General features: G+C 43.3%; 1 protein-coding gene and 1 long non-coding RNA gene across 5 annotated transcripts; one reads left to right on the top strand and one right to left on the bottom strand.

Annotated features, from left to right (window-relative positions):
• Positions 1-6,471: 6,471 nt before the first annotated feature.
• SRSF5 (serine and arginine rich splicing factor 5) lies at positions 6,472-11,551 on the bottom strand. Of its 2 annotated transcripts, XM_077818738.1 has the most exons (8): positions 11,398-11,547; positions 10,560-10,711; positions 9,729-9,799; positions 9,436-9,534; positions 9,078-9,147; positions 7,814-7,887; positions 7,399-7,509; positions 6,472-7,238 (listed from the first exon to the last, which is right to left on the bottom strand). In XM_077818738.1, exons 2-8 carry the CDS (start codon positions 10,683-10,685, stop codon positions 6,989-6,991), a joined length of 801 nt encoding a protein of 266 aa, XP_077674864.1. In that variant the 5' UTR covers positions 10,686-10,711; positions 11,398-11,547; the 3' UTR covers positions 6,472-6,988. The 2 variants fall into 2 exon arrangements, with proteins under 2 accessions (XP_077674864.1, XP_077674866.1); XM_077818740.1 differs by lacking the exons at positions 6,472-7,238; positions 7,399-7,509 and having other exon boundaries at positions 7,871-8,811; positions 11,398-11,551.
• Positions 11,552-11,613: 62 nt separating this feature from the next.
• On the top strand, positions 11,614-16,661 carry LOC144265770 (uncharacterized). 3 transcript variants are annotated; one of them, XR_013346356.1, is made up of 2 exons: positions 11,614-13,653; positions 15,438-16,661. It is a non-coding gene; the product is annotated as an uncharacterized LOC144265770 (long non-coding RNA). The 3 variants fall into 3 exon arrangements; XR_013346355.1 differs by having other exon boundaries at positions 15,123-16,661; XR_013346354.1 differs by having other exon boundaries at positions 15,119-16,661.
• Positions 16,662-19,388: the final 2,727 nt, after the last annotated feature.

Below are 19,388 nucleotides of genomic sequence, written 5' to 3'. Positions count from 1 at the left end.
CAGGACACAGCAAAACGAAACTCAGCAGCTAGAAGTGAAAAATAGCCTCTCCATATAATACTGCATAGGGAATTGAGGATACTAGGGGCCACAACTTCTGATATCAAAAGTTTAGTAGTGTGAGATACTGACTATGCAACCCACCAACGGTCACAGCTTTCCAGAGGGTCCTGTGCTTCAGTGTGCAGGCACACCCCAAAAGCAGGGAATCTGTATTGACACAACTCTAAGGAGAAGAATATCGTGTCTATTTGAAACAGAGAGGAATACGAGGTAGACAGCCGCCTGACACATCTTGAGTATCACTACACGTTGTTGAGTGACGGGCGGGAAAGGAACGAGCCCCCCCCATATGCAAGTCACATAAGGCATGTCATTAGAAGGTAAATGCTGGGAGCAGCCCACTAGACATTTCCTGTGTGACATTTCTGCATAGAAATTAGAGGCTCCAAGACTGGAAGCTCTGTAGTGTAGGATAAGAAGATTTTCACCTTCATATTTTGTTACCCAGCCCTCGCCAGTAACATCATACTCATTACCATCTGACAACTGTCAGGTCACTGTGACAGGGTGCAACTCTTGCGTGCACCCCTTTGTGGTACAACATGGTCCTATGACTGCTCTGCCTCAGTTTCTCATATACATATTATGGCCTATCCAACCATAGTATCAGCCAGCCCTCCAGCCAAGTGACCTCAAAGCATCCAGCCTCTTCCAGGAAAAGGGATCGTTCAAAAACAAAGTTTCAAACGATACAAAACAAAGGTATCATCTGCCCAGCCAGGCTCTACCAGTGCTGTAATTGCCAGCCATCACACGCTAGCTCCGCATCGCTCAAATAGTTCAGTTTCATAAGTGCAGCAAATGTGGATACCTGAGCCCAAGACTGGCCTTTAACCCTTTCTAGCACAGGATAGGACAGTTTCACCCTATCACAGTGGCCTACAAATATGAGTTGATTGTGTCATTGAAATTCTTAATGAACATGAGTTCATTTACCTCTGCCAGATGCTGCTCTTCTGGACCAATATACAATAGTTTAGGATAGAAAGTGAAGAATGCTTAATCCAAATGAGTGGATTGCTTTTTGGTGAGGTTGCAAACAAGTATTGCAGCTGAGAGGGGAGACTGGTTGGATGTATAAGCAAATTTGGCAGCTGCCTTTGTGGTTAAAAAAAAAAAAAAAGGGTAGGCCAATTTCATAGCAATCAGGACAGCTGTTCTAGTCCAGTACTACTGCAGCTCTCTCTCTGGGCTTCAGCTGGGGAACAGCTTCAAACCCCATTGAGCCTTACAGGCAGGGGCTGCTTGGGAGAGCCACTCAAGCAGAACATCTAGCAGCCATCTTAGGCCTGCCCCTGCCCTAGACAGCTGGCTCCATCTACTTTGGTAGGCAGAGCAGAGGTTGATTTGCACCACGGAGTGCAGTAGTGGTGGTTTGTCATATTTTGTAAATGCAGCTAGTTTGCTGATAGACACTTTCTTTTAAATGGAAAAGCAGTGTGCACTGGAAACATACAAAAAGGTGACATTTTCCACTTACTGTTAAATGGACTCTTCTCTAAAAATTCCATGCAAATCAAAGTCTGGTTCATGAAGTGACTTGAAACAAAATAGCTGCAGGTTTTTTTATTTGTTTGGGGGACGGGGGAGGAGCAGGGGTGCCACTTTTATTTTGCACAGCTCTGTCCCTTGAGCTTCTTTGAGATCTAAAGAAGACCAGGCATTGCTCAGTGCAATATCGGAATCCCTGCATTACAACAACCATTCATCTTTCCTGCAGCATCACCTTCCAGTGATATGGGTTAGGGACAATGTGGTCTCATATGGACTTTTTTTTTCTCCCCACCTCTTCTTTAGATACAGCAAAGATGATCTATACAGCTGTGGATGATCTTGCACAAGAAACAAAGCCACCCAGGCCCCTAAGAAACACCAGCAAAATAGGGGGATACTACAGAAGCTCCACACCTCAGATACACCCACCAATGCTCCAGGTTATATCTTCTGCACCTGGTTTGCTGCACTCCAGCAGTTTTGCATGAAATGTTGATTTTAAAACAAAGGGGTGAGCAGATCTTCTCACAGGCCCACTTCTATCCCCACTGGACGTTCTCCAGAAAGGGCACCAAGCACCACAGGCTATAGTTTGAGACTCATTGGACTAACCAATTTTTGGTCATCTACAAAACATTCATATTTTGGCTGATGATGAAATGGTGCAGTCCATCCCAGTGAGCTCTCTCCCAGTTTCCCACGAGCTCTGTGCCAGACACCTTGGAACTAACAGCATGACAGCTTATTGATTGCTACCATTAATGCAGCCAGACCCATTCTTTTGAGTTGTTTTTCTGGGCACATAGCTTGAACTTCTGAAAGGCTTTTACCTCCCCCTCTAACACTTGCCAGCAAAACTAATTTCTCTCATTAGAATCTAAAAGGTATCCTGGAATTTTCTCATAACAGGATCGACAAATGAAAAGTGACCACATGTACAGTTTAGGAGTCCTTTACTATCAATCACAGGCACTCCCCTTTACCCCAGCAGTTTTGTACATCTAAAGTCCCCAAACCATAGGCCTTGAAGCCCCAAAACATGACCTGCAGCCAACCTTAGCTTGTCTATAATTTAACATGGGGAGGTTTCTAAGATACTTATAAGGCTGACCCTAGTGTCTGACTGCCTCATACACTTAAGAGCTATTATCCCACATCTTATAAATGGAGAACCGAGGCACACAGAGGCTCTGACTTGCCCAAAATCACAGAGTAAGAAACTGAACCTGGGTCTGCCTCATCCTAAGCTAGTACCCTAACCGCTGGACTGGTCTGCCCAAGGACAAGACCACCTGTCCTGAAGCGCCGTGCTTTATAGAAACACTCCCAACATCTGAAGTAATAATACTGAACACTCTGAAAGCATCATATAAAGCATTAACTAAGGCACAAGGCCAGTCAGTAACAAAGCAGCATTAGAACTCAGAAGCTCCAGGCTCCCAGTTCTGTGCTCACACCAGTGGTTCACCCTACCTCAGAGTAAAATAATTTAAGAACATTGAGCATATTAAAAAACCACCATTCAATAAAGCCACAAACTTTTGACTTACAATTGCTGTAGTTTTGCTACATTATGTAAATTAGATGTAGGCCTTAGGCTCCTGGCAAGAGGCCAATAGTCATTGGTGATGCAAAGATGAGAAAACTCTTTTTGCACGCTTAGTGCGATTCAGACCCCATTGAAGTGAATCAGAGCCTTTCCACTGATTTCCATTATGCTGGTACCCATCATGGTCGTAAAGCTCTTTAGAAGCAAGTATCTTTAGCCACTGACCATTTATTCAATGGCTGTCTCACTTGCATTCCAAAGACCTTTATCCCTTACACTGCTGGATAAAGCTTTCCAAAATGCAGCAATTGCATATGGGTAATGTTCCTCTAATAGCTAGAATATCCTCGGATGCAGAGTTTAAAGATTTCACTGTAAGTCTGCCAACCCCCACCGTTCAAAACCCCTCCCACAAAGCATGGGATTGCCTTAAAATATGGTCGTTTTTCAAACCCGTTTTTCAGCAGCACCATCCCCTCTACATTGTCCCGGCCTCTACTTAGCTCCTACATGACGTCTCATGGTGGGCCACCATCTTCCTTGCGGGCAGACTGATTTCAGCCCCTTGGAAACAGTGTTTCCTGTCTTCACTGGTAGCAGCCTGACTGTGACCAGCTGGGTCTTTAGCACCACTCACATTAGCAGCGGCCATATTAGTGAAGAAATAAGCTTCATAGAAGCAAAAACAGAATCAGTCAGGAAAACCTTTATAAAACACTACATATACTTTGGGAGCAGAGGCATAATGAGGCCTGACAGAAGCCTGCTGTGGATTTTAAGAGTCTGTTCTGTTAACATAACAGTGTAAGCATAAGTAGAACTATGTATGCGTAAGTGTAAAAAATTGCAGTGTAATCATGTTTGCAAGACCAAGAAAAAAGTGACTAAAAAGCTAGAAGGCCAGTTTGAACTAACACTAAACCTGTACCGAGAGGAAGAAAGTTAACATGGAAATGAGAAACCAATACATATGCATAAGAGATAACAAGCTTATGTAACAAAAGATAGTTTAAAGCTGTATAGTCTAGTGCTGGAAGCAACCGATCAGGTCATCGGACTGAGCTTCCCATTTGTAATTGACTGCTACTTGTGAGTGTTTGCCTTAATAAAGATTAGACTTACCTGCCAAGTGACTCCAAAGCCAACAATATATTGCAAGACTTGAAATAACATTGTGAATTGGTAATACTATCCTTGGAAGAAGTTGCACATGCCCACCACTTGTACCCCAAACACAAAGCCAACCAAAAGTAGAAAACAAAGTCTGCCTCACATTGAATTGATAATTTAAAGGGACAGGGATATTTGGCACTGAAAATGTCAACTCCTTGCAACAAGAACTAAGCGTACTTAAGGTATCACTTGTTTTAAAGCATAAGGCAAGTCCTGCTTTTGCACAGACCAGAATCTTAACTGCAACAAAACTGTAACCACCTAGAACGGTCACTGACCTGTGGACACATAAAATAGCAATGGTAGCAATGACAGAACTCTGATCCAGAACCTACAACTGGAACTGGTTAGCAGTACATAGCCTCTATTACATGCAATTGAGCGGTTAGGACAAGTTGCATACAACCATTTACCAGAACATATTTCCCCGGAACGTCCTATATTGTTATGACTGCACCCCAAGAGATGATCCATAACTACCTGCCATTATTTCTAGTATTGGGCACTCTGATAATTGTTAGAAAACAAAAATTCACAAATCACTTGAGTTTAAAGCAGACTTCAGCCTACTTGGCAAGTTGTCAAGTTACTACAGCTTTCTAGGCCATGCCAACATGCTCTGCTACTGCTGAGACCCTAACCCACAATGAAATATTACCCAGAGATTTCATGTCAGCTAACAATCTCAGGTTTTATGAAATCTACAGTGCTCTGGAAAAGGCTCCCAGTTTCTTATCAATACCACTCACGTCCTCAGTGAGCTCCACCTCCCTATCCTAAAACAAGGCCCCGACTACCTCAAGAACCACTCTTGCTTCCTAGCAGCTTTTTAAGTACTGGGGCATGTAAATAATACAAATTACTACAAGTACCCACATTTCAAGTGTTTCCCTGTAATCAAGTTCAAGCTTGCACTCTTAATGGCCTCTTCCTGTTACCACCTTTGCAGATTGAAAGCAGCAAGGAAGAGTCCATTTTACACCCCCGACTTTTATCACTAATTTCTCAATGACCAAACCTCTCTGAACATAAAAAGGCAGACTGCTTTTCGTGATTAGGTTCCAAATATACTACTGTGGGTAGACACCACATGACATTAAAAAGAGGCAAGGTGGCTTTAAGAACAGCCATACTGGTCAGACCAAATGCCAGGTTCCTCACAGGTAATGAGCAGACAAGGTAATCAAGTGATCCACCCAATTGTCCATTCCTAGCTTCTGGCAGAGGCTACAATCCCTGCCCAGCCCAGTTAATAGCTATCGATGGACCTATCCTAAAGGAACTGATCTTGTTTTTTTGTGAGCCCTGTCAGTCTTGGCCTTCAAAACATTTTCTGGCAGAGTTCCACACGTGTTGTATGAAGAAATACTTCCTTATTTTAAATCTGCTGCCTATTCATTTAGTGAGTCCTAAGAGTTGTGTTATGAGGAACAACACTGCTCCACTAAAGGAGTACTTGTAGCACCTTAGAGACTAACCAATTTATTTGAGCATAAGCCTTCGTGAGCTACAGCTGTAGCTCACAAAAGCTTATGCTCAAATAAATTGGTTAGTCTTTAAGGTGCCACAAGTACTCCTTTTCTTTTTGCTAATACAGACTAACACAGCTGTTAGTCTGAAAACTGCTACACCAGTCATGATTTTATAGATCTCTATCACATCCCCCTGAAGTCATCTGTCACAATTGACAAGTCCCAGTCTTATTAATTGCGCCGAAGCCCTGAGCTCTTCCCTAATCATTTTGTTGCCCGTTTTGATATATAAGAATAGATATCTTGGAGCTGGGACGACCACATGAGCACGTAGTATTTGATGTAGATATACCCTGGATTTATATAGAGACAATTTTTGTGTCTAATCTCTTTTCTAATGATTCCCAATGTTGTTATAGTCACACTTGATTTCCTTTCTTCAGATCCATTTAATTGTGCTTACTCATGACCACCTGTTCCTTGAAGATATGCACTATCAAGTGTTAGGTAGAGGACAAAAACCATTTCCTTATTATGAGTCTGCTTGTTTCTACTCCAACACAGGGGAGCGACACAAAATCTCCCCCACAAGCTGCTGCCTGTGAGACAAAGTGAATTTTTTTAAATGAGTTGTGTGATTAAGAGACCTGAACAGCATATAGATGTTTTGGGTTCTTTTCGAGTGTTGAGTGAAAATGCATGTTAAATGAAATGAGACAATTTTTAAAATTAAGGTTTTATTATCAATCTTGAACAGCGTAGTCTATTTTGCTGACTCAACGGAAACAACTGAAGCACAAAAAACCCTCCGATATAAAGCTTTATGTACAGCACATATGTAGAGCTCTTAAATGTCTAAAGCTACTAGTTTAATTGAAGACATTAAACTAATCTTGAATTACCATTCACATGTTTGAATACACTGGGAACTAAAACGTTCAGGTGATTTTTTTTTTTTTTGAGTACAAAAAAAATAGAGATTAGCTTTAGTTATAAAGAGCTCTGCCCATATACACAAAACTATACACTTGACATCCACAAAAATGTGAGCAAGAAAGAAAAAGATTATCAAAAGACAATACATTTAATTCATACCCCGCTGTGGTCCATATCTACAAAGTTTTTTGTCCCTCCCCCACATCCAAACCCTTCCCCACAGAAAAACCACCACATACTTACCATAAGTTTTTAGCAAGTATGCTTTAAAAAAGGCCTTCAAGCATGTTACTTATATAGTTCAATTTCCACTGTCAACAGATCTGGACCTTGACCGAGACCTCTGCCGATCCACAGATGCTGGAGATTTTGATCTACTAGAAGAACCTCGTTTCTGGCTCTTCTCAGGCATTGGAGACCTACTAACTGAACGAGACTTGCTACGGCTCCTACTCCTGGACCTGGTGTAAGACTTGCGGCTTCGGGAACGAGAACGGCTGCGAGACCTGGATGAGCTCCTGCTACGGGAACGAGACCGGCTTCTGGACCTACTAATGAAGTTATACAAACCGATGTTATACTCCTATGTCAATACGTAGTAGTTAATAGCAATGTAAAATTCTGAATGCTTTGTCAAGGAGAGGAGTGTTCACAAGGAAATTTCAGTCTGTACTTCAGCATCATTTGGAGATTTAAAAAACAAACTCATACCTGTGTCTTTTGCTGCCTTCAATTAGTTTAATTTTCCTTCCATTGATTTCTTTGCCAGAGAGTTTTTCAATAGCATTCTTTAAGTCACTGTAAGAGGCAAACTCAACCACCCTTTAAAAAAGAAAAAAAACAACCATGATTCACATTAAGTGACAGGAATTACCTAGCCCATGTGACAGATCTTAAAGTATTGCTACAAGATTTGTTGGCTCATTCATGTCAGTAACTGAACAGCGAATTAATGTTTTTCTCCCTCAAATAGCACTCATTTGCTTTTGCTAAAATCCGATGGGGCTATGTTTCAACTCAAGCCGTGGGCACCCATTAAGAGTGCTGAAACTACATTCAGTATTTAGAAATATCTGAATCTAGTAATGAATGCTAAACAAGTTTGACAACAGTTCCAGATACTTACCCTTCATTTAGCTTAGGCCTGTGTGCATCTGCAAAGGTTACTTCCCCAGCTTGTCTCATGAAGTCTTTGAGATCCTAACACGAGACCAAATTTGTTATGCAAAGAAACAGAACTAATGTTTACATATATAAAAAGGTAAGAACATGACTACTGAAAGAGAAGATGTTAGATAAAATTACAAACATGGCACTTGCCATACTTGTATTCTATCAAAATTGAAATATCTACATCAGGGCACGAAATAAATGAAAATAGCACATTTGCTTAAAGCAAAATGCTGATAGTTTTAACATTAAAAGAAAGTATTAGTCTATATATGGAGCTGAGGGCATATTACCTACATATTTTTGAAGTGTAAAAAGATATTGCAATAGAATAAGCCTTATGTTCATACAGAATGTTTACAATACACCAGTTATTTTGTGCCCCATATGTCATAAAAATATAGTTTACTTTACCTTCATTAAAATTTCCCTAGGCTAGCCAAGCAGCAAACTGCATTAAGCGATCGAAGATACCGTCATGATATATGCCCGACTGGCTCTTCGCCACCCATTTGAAGAACACTACCCAGTCGATGGAAGCCTTTAATCGCACAGCCCTCCCTATTAGCAGACTACTGACGGATGCAGACATTTTCTACTCTTGTGGAGTTACCAAGGACCACTTTACTGCGATCAGGATTCCAACGACCGACCACCTAATTTCGTATCTTTCAACTCTTTTCGACCAGGACCTCTTATTCGGAAGCGTTACAGGAGGAACAGCTCTCAACTTAAGGATCAGATCTCGTTAACTCTCTGGGATCGCTGCAAACTGGCACTTTAAGGAAGTGCATCGATTACGTCTAGACCAGCAAACACAGATCTAGAGGTGGCCAACTGCTACATTGTAGGAGCTGACTGGAAAAGTCAACCAGGCCCAACCAAGAGTGACCAAGACAACGATTAGGATAACCCACAGGCACTCCTCGTCATAAGGCCAACGACACAGATAGGCTGGCAAATAAAGGGTTTAATATGTGGTTAAAATTGATTTTGAACAAGAAAAATATATATATATATATATTTATAAATTTCCTCAAATATTTACACTGAGTATTTACATATTACATTAATTTGAAAATACCTAAGTTATGTTATTTAAACTTACATTAATAATAATGTTTTCAAATATATTTTATTACAATATTTTTATTAAAATATAATTTTACATTACATACCTATTAAATGAAATCAAAATAGTTAATTATGTTTTAACAAACCTGCCAGCTGACTCGGGAAGACAGATTCTCTACTATCAGACGGTTTTCTGTTCGTACAGGTGGGGCATTTCTGTGTGGAAAATATTTAGTGTCATCTTCAGTATTTCAAGTTAAGGACACTACAATTTCACTAAGTTTTGCAGGACCAATGAAAAAAAGATGGTCAAGGATTTAAAAATATAAGTTACAAAGTAACCTTCCATAAAATAAGCAGAACATGCCTATTTCATGTAGTAACTTTCTTTGCCACTGCTATATCAATTGAAGTACGGGGGGGGGGGGGGTCAGATGTCAGTCAGATGGTAGTATGACACACTTAACTGGATCATATACATTAAGACTACTCAACTATACATACCTCCTGTCATTACGTGGACGGCGGCTACTAAAGCGATCAGAGTATCGCCCTCTGCCTCTGCCACCTCTGGAACGGGCCCGTGCATGTTCAATTGTAACCCTGAAAGAAAACAGGACTCCATTTCACTTGTACCCCCTTTGTGACAAGCTTTTGTTAATGAGAAATACAAGAGAACGCATACTCACATTTTATATGGAGTATAAGTTTAAAATAAAACTAGATGAGTAAATCAAACTGTTTTAAAGGTGCATATGAAACAGCATACTGGATGCTACTAGTATCAAGACATTTACCTCTCACTGCAGAGCTCCTTTCCATCCAGTTCATAGACTGCATCATCTGCATCCCTTGGATCCTCAAATTCCTAATTCATAAGAAAACACCATCTTTGATACTACATTTAATAGAAAAACATATGCAAACTGCCTAGTTATTAGACTACTACAGCCTTATAAAAGAAAGCATTAAAAGCAGCTCTCCAGTTTATGAAACTAAATCTTAGCCTACACTAGGAAATTAGGCTGGTATAACTTCACCACTGAGAGGTGTGAAAAATCTATACCTCTAAGCATGCAGTTAAACCAAGTTTAACCCCAGTGTAAGCAGGGCTAGGTTGACAGGAGACTGACCGACCTACCACCTTTTAGGGAGGTGGATTACCTACACTGACAGAAGCCCTGCAGTTGGCATAGATGGTATCGTCACTGAACCACTGCAGTGCTTTAAAATGTATACAAATCTTAAACTACAGCAAAAATTACTACAACACATTGCATTACTAGTAGAAATCTTAACTTTTTAGACAAAAATTTTAATGGAAATGGAAGCTTACAGGCTGCATTACAGCATGTTTACATTGCACCATAAACTCTCAACCCAGACAAGCAAAATCTGTTACCCCAACTTCCAGCCACCCCAAATAAAAAGAAAAATTACATGTTTTATCCCACTACAACGAAAAGGAAACAAGGGCATAAATTAGGTCAGTCCTTACCCAAGGGATGAATCTGCCTATTTCACTCTCACCTATGAGGTAGAGCAGCTATATTTCAGAGACATTACAAGCTACTGAAGGCACGCAACAACCTCTGCAGGGAGTTGAGTTTTGCGGCAACAGCTCTTACCACAAATCCGAAGCCCCTTTTCAGATCAATATCCCGGATGCGTCCGTATCCCTTGAAGAATCGCTCCACATCCTTCTCCCTGGCTGCAGGGTTCAGCCTCCCGATGAATACGCGGCAGCCGCTCATAGTGTCGTTAATCACGATTAAATCGGCTGTAAGAGAAGCAAGGCGAATATCAGCCGCGCCAGGCGTCAACTGCAGCGGTCACGGGGATCAGGGGCCCGACATCCCCCCACCTCAGTCAGCTTTTGTCCGCCTCTCCCCCGCCGCGCCCCGCAACGCCCACCCCACCCTCACTGCGCAGCCGCCAGCCCTGTGCCGCAGTCTAGAAACTCCGAGAACATCGCACCGGCGAGCCCCGCCCCTCCCGCTCAGCCCCAATGAGAACGAGCCAAGACAAACACCACCCCTCCCTGCACCAATGAGGACGAGCCAAGAGCGCTCCCGCCCCACGCTCGGGTGACTTTCTGCGGAGCTAAGCGACCCGCGCATGCGCGGAGAGTTCCCAAGTTAGAGGAGAAGGCAGTAGACGCCGCCATTTCCATTCCACAAAATGGCCGCCCGAGCCGCGCCCAAAGAGAACAGCAACGATAAGCACCCCCGCCAAGGCACTAGCGCCCAGCTCCCAAAGGGTAGAATTAAGTAGCAGCGAGAACGCGACAGCAGCACCAAGCCCTTCCCCCGCTTCACTCCCACAGACCAGAGACCGCCTCCCCGAGTAGCGCTGCTCCTCCTCCCCACCCCGGTCTTCCCCAGCCCCGTCCCGCGTTCCCCGCAATTTCCTGTCTCAGCTCCCTTCTCTCCTGTCCGTCGTGCGGCCCGCTAGCCCCTCGCCAACCTGCGCTACGATGGTCTCGCGGTGCGTGCCGAGGCCAGACGGGTGCGCGGGTTAGATGATCAGTAACTATTCGCCCGATCTTCCCCCTGCGGCGTCTAGCTCCCGACTGGCGAGTACGCTGCGTAACTGCGCCACAAAATGGAGGCTGCTAGCACGTGACGTTGGCGTCACGTGACCCATCTCCGGCTCCCCCATGGGTGGAGAGGCGAGGGGGGGTGGGGCCCCTCGTGGCAGAGAGAAGCTAGGTCACCGGGTAGGCGGGGCTTGTCCAGGTGTCCCTGAGTCTCGCGATACGGGCCCGGCGCGGCCCTGGCTGTTAGTCGGGGGGCTGAGGCGCTGGGCACCGTAGAGCCGTGGGGCGGCTCCAGGCCCGCGGAGAGCAACTCGGGACGGGCACATCCAGTCCCCCCATTTCTTTACACCTCCCGTACCGCCGGCCCGGTGCAGTGCCCACCCCACCCCCGGAGGCAGTTGCTGGGTCACGTGCGTTTTGACACCGTGACTCACTCCAGGGCCTGGAGGAGCCTGCGGGCTGGCCTGGGAGAGGCCGCTGGACCGCGGCGGGGGCCCATCAATGCCAGCGCAGCCTCCGCATTCGTAGCGCGGTAGCGAGCTCGGGACTCCCCGCACGGTTGGCACATGAGTCAGGCGAAAATCTCCCCCTTTCCCAGCTTGGGGAAGCCCTCGCGGGTGGTGAAATCTTCCGGCTGCCCTGGGTCCTCCCTTTGTGATATTTCCCCGCTCCCAAACTTCCTGCCTCCAGGCTGGCCCTACTGCTGGTGGAGGAGAGAGAGTGGGGGGACGAGGTCATATCTTCTTATTGGACCAACGTCTGTTCAATGCAGCATGGTGGTGAAGCTGCCGCTGATCAACTCATCAAATCCAGTGTTGTTCTAGCACACAAAGGTCAGGATCAGCCGGCACTTTAAAAAGAGCGTTTATTTCGCAAGATCCTTTACAGACATCAACAGTAACTTGAAGCTGTCTCTGTGTGCGCGCGCGAGAGAGAAAGGGCTGTAAAAAACTGGCCTGACATCATAAAGTCTGGAACAGAAAGGGTTAAACATTGCATCATCCAGGAAGCCATCTTGGGGCTGCGGTGGAATACAAACAACTCTGTTTTCATCATGCTTCCTAGCACAGCAGCGTACCTGAATCTGAAATAAGGTGCTAAGCTAATAGCAAGAAGGGTTAACAAAATATTGCCTATCTATCTAATGATATATCAATTAAGAACTGCACCTCTGTTGAGCATCTCATATTCAGGACCCTGACAGAAGTGAGCAGAGGCTTGCAGGAACTGAAAAGCAGTGTGCTGTTGCCCACCAGCTTATTAAAACAATAAAAATAGACCAGAGATCTAAATAATTAAGGTTAATTCAGAACCAAGCAAATAGTGACAGACTAAAGACATAGGCCAACTTCAGCCCTGATTTAGCTCCGTTGATTTTAGAGATTAATTTGGCCTAGGATTGTTTTATTTAGTTTGGTTCCAGAGGAAGGCTGCAGTCAAGATAACAAATGGCCTACTGGGTTCTAAAAGTGAAAGAAATCTGGGAGTTACAAAAATAATGCAGTTTGGTTGTTTCTTCTAATTTGAACTGAATTAATTGTGGGAGAGGGGAGGAGGTTTTGGTGAGGGGATGTGAGAAGCTAAAATATGAGACTGCGATGATGAGATGGGCCCTTTAACTCTTGGATAAACCTTGAAAGATAGGAGTAAAAACTAAGACTACATGGACATGTTAGGCAGAACTCACTTCTTTTTGATGGTGCTGGAAACAGAAGCAGAAACATGTTTGAATTCCCTGAAAAACATGTTTTCCTTCATTATTCCATCTTTTTCCTGTCTCTTCACATTCCTCTCTTTTCTTTGTTTTTCCATACCTTTCTTTCCTTCTTTTCTGCATTCCTGTTTTCCTCTGTTCATACTTTGTCCTTTTTCCCTAATCTCTGTGTACTAGACTCCATTGTTACCACTGGTGTACTTCCACTGGTGAGAGCAATAATGAAGTTCTTGTTTTAAAAGTGTTACTGAAATGGCAAAAATTAAAACACAGAATATAACCTTCGCACGCTCTTTGAATTTTTCATGGTATTTGATGAAAAATGAATTGATAGAGAGCATAGTATGTTTAAGAATCAATCCTGGCAATTTTTCACTGGATTTCCCACTTTTTTATTCATTTTGCAAGAAATCTAAAACCCTCTGCACTAGTCCTTTATCCACATTGCCAGTTCCTGTTTGGATTTCTGGTAAGTTAGATATAAATTGATAGTGTTTGTCTACAGAACATTTTATAACTCTTTAGCCATCGTAGAAAATATGTGCACAAAGCTAAACTTCTAGATTTTAATTTGATGAAAAATTTGCTGTGAGGTGGAGATCAAATGAGAAACTAACATCAGCTTAATCAGACTTGCTGTTTAGGGCAAACCTTAATAGGGAGCATAGTCTAAGAAAAAAGAGCAGCTCCAGAGACAAGGGGAAAAAACCTGCGAGCACGACTGCATGAAAACTGCCACCCAACTTCATAAAAACAAGCCAGCCTTGTTTAGTGCATGCTATTTTGGCAACCTCCTGGTTCCTTAATTGTCTCTGACAGCTGTCTTCAGTGGATGGCTCATTCACACAAGTTTCAGTGAGGTTTAACCCAATGCATAACTAGGTTTAACTCAACCCATAATAATAGTGACCTCAGCAGCGTTAATGGAGAATAACTTCCCAAAGACATGGAATGTGTGACAGTTGATAAGCATATGAGGTCACTGTTCAGGTTTTGCCTTAGACTACAAGTTTGATGAAGTTGGGCGTATATAATGCTTTTTGGTATCTGTTGGAGATGGAAGCAAAGGGAATGTTGGGAGAGCATTATCAACAGTGTAATAGTAGTGAAGGTGGAAAGGAACGTGCAGAGCTTTCCCTTTAACACCTTAGAGTCAACACTGGAAAATTAGATCCACCTAACTATGTCTTTCAGGGTGTGAAAAATCCATACCCCTGAGTGACATAATTCATCCAACCTAAGACTCAGTGTAGATAGTGACTGCTAAGTTGATGGAACAATTTTTCCATTAACCTAGCTACCACCTCTCAGGGAGTTGAATTACCTACACTGACGGGAGAACCCCTCTCATTGGTGTAGGTAGTGTCTATACTGAGGTGCTACAGCACTGTAGCTCCAGCTGCACCACTAGCATTTCTAGTGTAGATAGTCCCTAAATTCTGTGCTTTTAAGGTTTTGGGTTGATAGACTGTGTCCTGCCACAGCCTTAACTATCTGTAGTTTTGTGTGCTAATTTTAGAGAAACGTTAAACACAGTACTAAAGTGATCATGCTTCCACTACACAGCCCAGACAAACTGTGTTTAAACTGTGGTTATGATTACAAGAACCATTTTTAAACCAGCTGGACTAATAAAACACTGTTACCATACAAATGTTAGCAAAGCAGAACTACTTGCATAGCGGAGAGGGACTTTCACATGCATAGGTGGTGTCTATTTTTATCTGTGCCCTCCAACACCCAAGGTCTTGTGTTCCAAAAAAAATCAAGATGCAATTTCCTATACAGTCTGAGCAGCATGGAATTGTGTCTTAGGGCTGGCCTACACACAGTTTTGGTATAGCTGGTATAACTATATTGGTTTAGAACTGATATATTTAAACCTGTTGGACTAACAAAACACTTACCATAACCATAACTTTTCTTGATGTCAGGTAGGCCGGTAGATGCATTCCTAGATGTTCAAGTTATAGAAGACACATCAGCTGCATCTGTTACAACCCACATCTTAGAGTTAAATGCTTGTCAGTTGGACCCCAAACGGATGGCTGCTTGTGCATTTGTTGGAGCTGCAAACTTCTCTGGAAGATGTGGTGGAGTATAAGCTTTGCTCAGAGAAAAGCGTAACTCTGATCTCTCCTATACACACTGCAGAGGCCATCTACTCCAACTGGCACTAGTACGAGCTGCAGAATCTTCTGAAGACATTAAAAAAGCTATAAATTTAATGTCTTCATTATATTCTTTTTTCAGCAAGAGTCCAAAAAGACTGAATATCTTGGAAAATATAGAAGATACACTGGGACTGGAGTTCAAATTAGTCCAACCTGGGAAAACCCGCTGGCTTTCTCATGAGTGATCCTTGGCTGTTGTCTTAAAATTCCACCAGCCATTATTGCTGGCTTTGGAAAGTACCTACCAAGATGGAATGGATCTAAGTAGTGAGGCTGGTGGATTACTTTTGCTACTACATTCAGAGAAGACTATTGCCATTCTCTCCCTCGTAAGTCTACTGTTGAAACCTCTTGGGTCATTAAACAATGCCATCCAGGCATCTACTACAACAGTAGTAGATCTTTGTCCAGCAATAGAAGTTACATTTGGATCAATCAGAGAGCTATCCATTGAAAAAGTACTGGAAGAAGCAAAAATTTCAGTCCAGAAGCTGACTAATGAAGGCATTTATAGAGGGATAGCTCAGGGGTTTGAGCATTGGCCTGCTAAAGCCAGGCTTGTGAGTTCAATCCTTGAGGGGGCCATTTAGGGATCTAGGGCAAAAATTGGGGATTGGTCCTGCTTTGAGCAGGGGGTTGGACTAGATGATCGGCTGAGGTCCCTTCCAACCCTGATATTCTATGATCTTAAAATAATCCTTAAGTGAAGAGGACAAGAAGTATTTAAGACAACTGAAAACATACACAGACTTACAGATGCCTGTCCCATAAAACATCAAAAGTTGAGTGGAGTAAGGCACTACCAGCAATGGGGCTGCTGTGTGCTCAGGACAGAATAGAGAATTTGAACACAGTGGAATATCATACAATGAATGAATGAATGATTTGACTTCAACTTCTTTTTTATCATCACTAGTGGCTCGACCTGATCTTTGTGCTATGTCTCCTGGGATGAAAGAAGTAGGAATTCATCTCTTGCTACTTCCAGTCACAACAGCTACAATTGAGTGTTGTTTTTCATCATTGACTAGAATTTTGTGTTCTGAAAGTAGTCGCCTTCTGCCTGATCATGTGAATGAACTAATAAGCATATCAATTGAAGGAATGGAAGTACCGGACACACGAGAAGCCACCGAAGATGAACGCATTACATTCAAGAAATTCATTAACAGAGTTGTGCAAAATTATAACAAGAAACCAAGAAGGATGTAGGCATAGTGCTTCATAGAAGGCTTGAGTAGCCAACTTTAATTTGTGTGATTTTGAAACATGAGTTAAATCTAATAAATGGTCATGAAACATTTTTTCAGTTTTTACTATGGTGCCATACAGCCCACCTTCACTCTCACGGTCTCACCCCTCATTGACCCTGACAACCCCAACCCCCCCCCCCCAGGAAATTCAAACACCTCCCCCCACCCACCCCTAATTTCAATTCCTGGGGAATACAATGGTTAGGAGTTCTCTAACTTCATTGCACTGCAACCCCCTACTGACAGCAAAAATTACTGCACGACCCCAGGATGGGGGATCAGAAGCCTGAGCCTGCCCAAGTCCCACCACCCCGGGCAGGGGGATCAAAGCCGAAGCCCAAGGGCTTCAGCCCCAGGCTGGGGCCCTCTAACCTGAGCTTTGCCAACAAGGGCTTTGGCTCTGGTCTCAGATGGTGGGGCTCGGGCTTCAGCCCCTGCCCCTGGGCCCAGCAAGTCTAATGCCAGCCCTGGTAACCCCATTAAAACAGTTGCAACCCACTTTGGGGTCCTTACCCACAGTTTGAGAACCTCTGGTGTAGGAATTTGTGAAGCATCTTGGCAGAGCTATGAAAGGCAATCTGGGGGGCTAACATCAATGTGTATGATCAAAGGAAAGAGGTGCATATGTACCCTGAGAGATTCAGTATGCATTATTTCAGAACTGTGGTGTATAGGTATTGTCAGTAGCAGGGTACAGGGGTCTTGTTGCCATGGGGATTGTCAGACATTAGGTGAGAGATGAGTGTGATCTGTGAGATTAATGAATGGTAAGTGAATGTATAGTGTTAAATGGCATCCTGGGCAAAAGGGTGAAAGGGTTGTAAAATGAAATAGGTGTGGAGTTCTTTTTATGGTGTAGGCTTCGTGTTTGAGTGTAGGGCAGATACAGTTAGCCCAGGGGTGGGAAAACTTTTTGGCCTGAAGGCCACATCTGCGAATAGAAATTGTATGGCGGGCCATGAATGCACACAAAATTGGGCTTGGGGTACGGGAGGTGGTGAGGACTCTGGCGGGGGGTGAGGAGTTTGGGGTGTAGGAGGGTGAGTCTCTCCAGCCCTTGATAATGTTATTCTATGATCTTCTCCAAGTTTGTCTGGATTTTAGATTTAAGAACAGCACTATTGATATACAAAAATAAATACTGGTTTGCTTTGAATACATGGTGTCAAGGCTGATTTCCCCACTCTGGCACTTTGAGTGCAGAAGGTGGGGGCCCTCAAGGATTCTAAAAATTATACTGGTCACTCCAGTCTTGTATTAAACTCCCAAGGTTACAGCTTTTTCCTGAGCTTGGATGGGTAGATGCTGCCACCACCCAAGTGCAAAAACCCCTTTGAGAACCCAGGAAGGCGCACTTGGGAATTTCTACCTGTGGGGTACCCTTAAGCCCTTTCACCCCCTCCGGGAAGAGCTGACAAAGAAAACCAGCTGTTGCCACCAGCTAATTAAACAACATATGCACAAGCCTCTTAGGACACAAAAATCCAATCCTGCCCCATTCCAACTCCTTCCCCAAATCCCTGCCCCAGCCCTGCCTTTTCTCCCCCCCGAGCGCGCCATGTTCCCGCTCCTCCCCCCACTCCCAGAGTGTGCTAATGCTGCCAAACAGCTGTTGGTGGCGGCTGGACAGGAAGTCCTGGGAGGTAGGCAGAGGAGAAGGGACACAGCGTGCTCAAGGGAGGGGGAGGAGGTGGGGTAGGGGGTGAGGGTAGCTTGGCTGCCAGTGGGTGCAAAGCACCCACAAGTCTTTCCCTGTGGGTGCTCCAGCTCCAGAGCACCCACGGAGTCGGTGCCTATGCTACCAGCTTTGACTGCTTTTCTTGAGGGAAAACTGTGAATTCATGTTACCAGGCAGATCTGACAAAACTGCCAATCTGTACTGTGCTGCTAACATAGGCATAAAAATGGGCTCCTTCTCTAGTTAAAGGGAGATACATGAACCCTACCCTCAGACATCTGAAAGATTAAAAAATATGTACTATGTCACTAGGCGCTGGGACACTATTTGACATGGGGAAGAATAGCTTCCCCTAGTAAAAAACTACGGGAATCCATATTAATGGTTTAACATACACTAGTAAACTCAGATAAACTGGAGCATTGTAGAGGATTACTGCATTTCTTTAAAAGGTGACTTGTAAAGGGGAAAAAAAGGTGATTTGGGTTGGGAGGGTGATTTTTGCTGTTTATTTTTACATTAGGGGAAGGGAGGATGGTACTGTGGTTAAATAATTGAACTGGGACTCAAGAGACCTGGGTGTTGTGAGGATAAAATCCATTAGATATTTAAAGCACTCAGATACTATGATATCTAGTATGCAGGAGGATAGAGAGAGAGAAGAAATATACTGTGGTCTACCTTGCAAGACTAACTGGAGAATAAGTGAAATGAGATCATCTATAGGACCAAGATGGTAGAAGCTGTGTTAATGAGAGGGAAATATATATTTCATCCAGTTATTTAAGACTCTCTTTTGTTTAAATGTATTTAACTTCAATAGCTAAATAAGATTAAATTGCTAATGGGCAAAGGGTCCTTTTGTTAAAGCTTCAGCAACTTTACTCTTTTAAGAGCTCACAGAGAACATGTTGTGAGGCACAAAGGCAGACCTTACATTCCTGATATTTTTAAGGTAGAAGATATTTTAAAAACCATTTTTTCATGCCTTCATTATATAAAATAAAACAGAAAAAAAACCAAAACAACAAAAAGACAAGTTCAGTTCTTTAGCAATCTTTTGCTGGTCCCACATAAGAGTTATTTAGGGTTATGGATC

This window comes from Eretmochelys imbricata, chromosome 6, assembly GCF_965152235.1.
Source record: "Eretmochelys imbricata isolate rEreImb1 chromosome 6, rEreImb1.hap1, whole genome shotgun sequence".
Taxonomy (NCBI): Eukaryota; Metazoa; Chordata; order Testudines; family Cheloniidae; genus Eretmochelys; species Eretmochelys imbricata.
The sequence above is the reverse complement of the archived record's forward strand: the minus strand, read 5'-3'. Positions and strand labels throughout refer to the sequence as shown.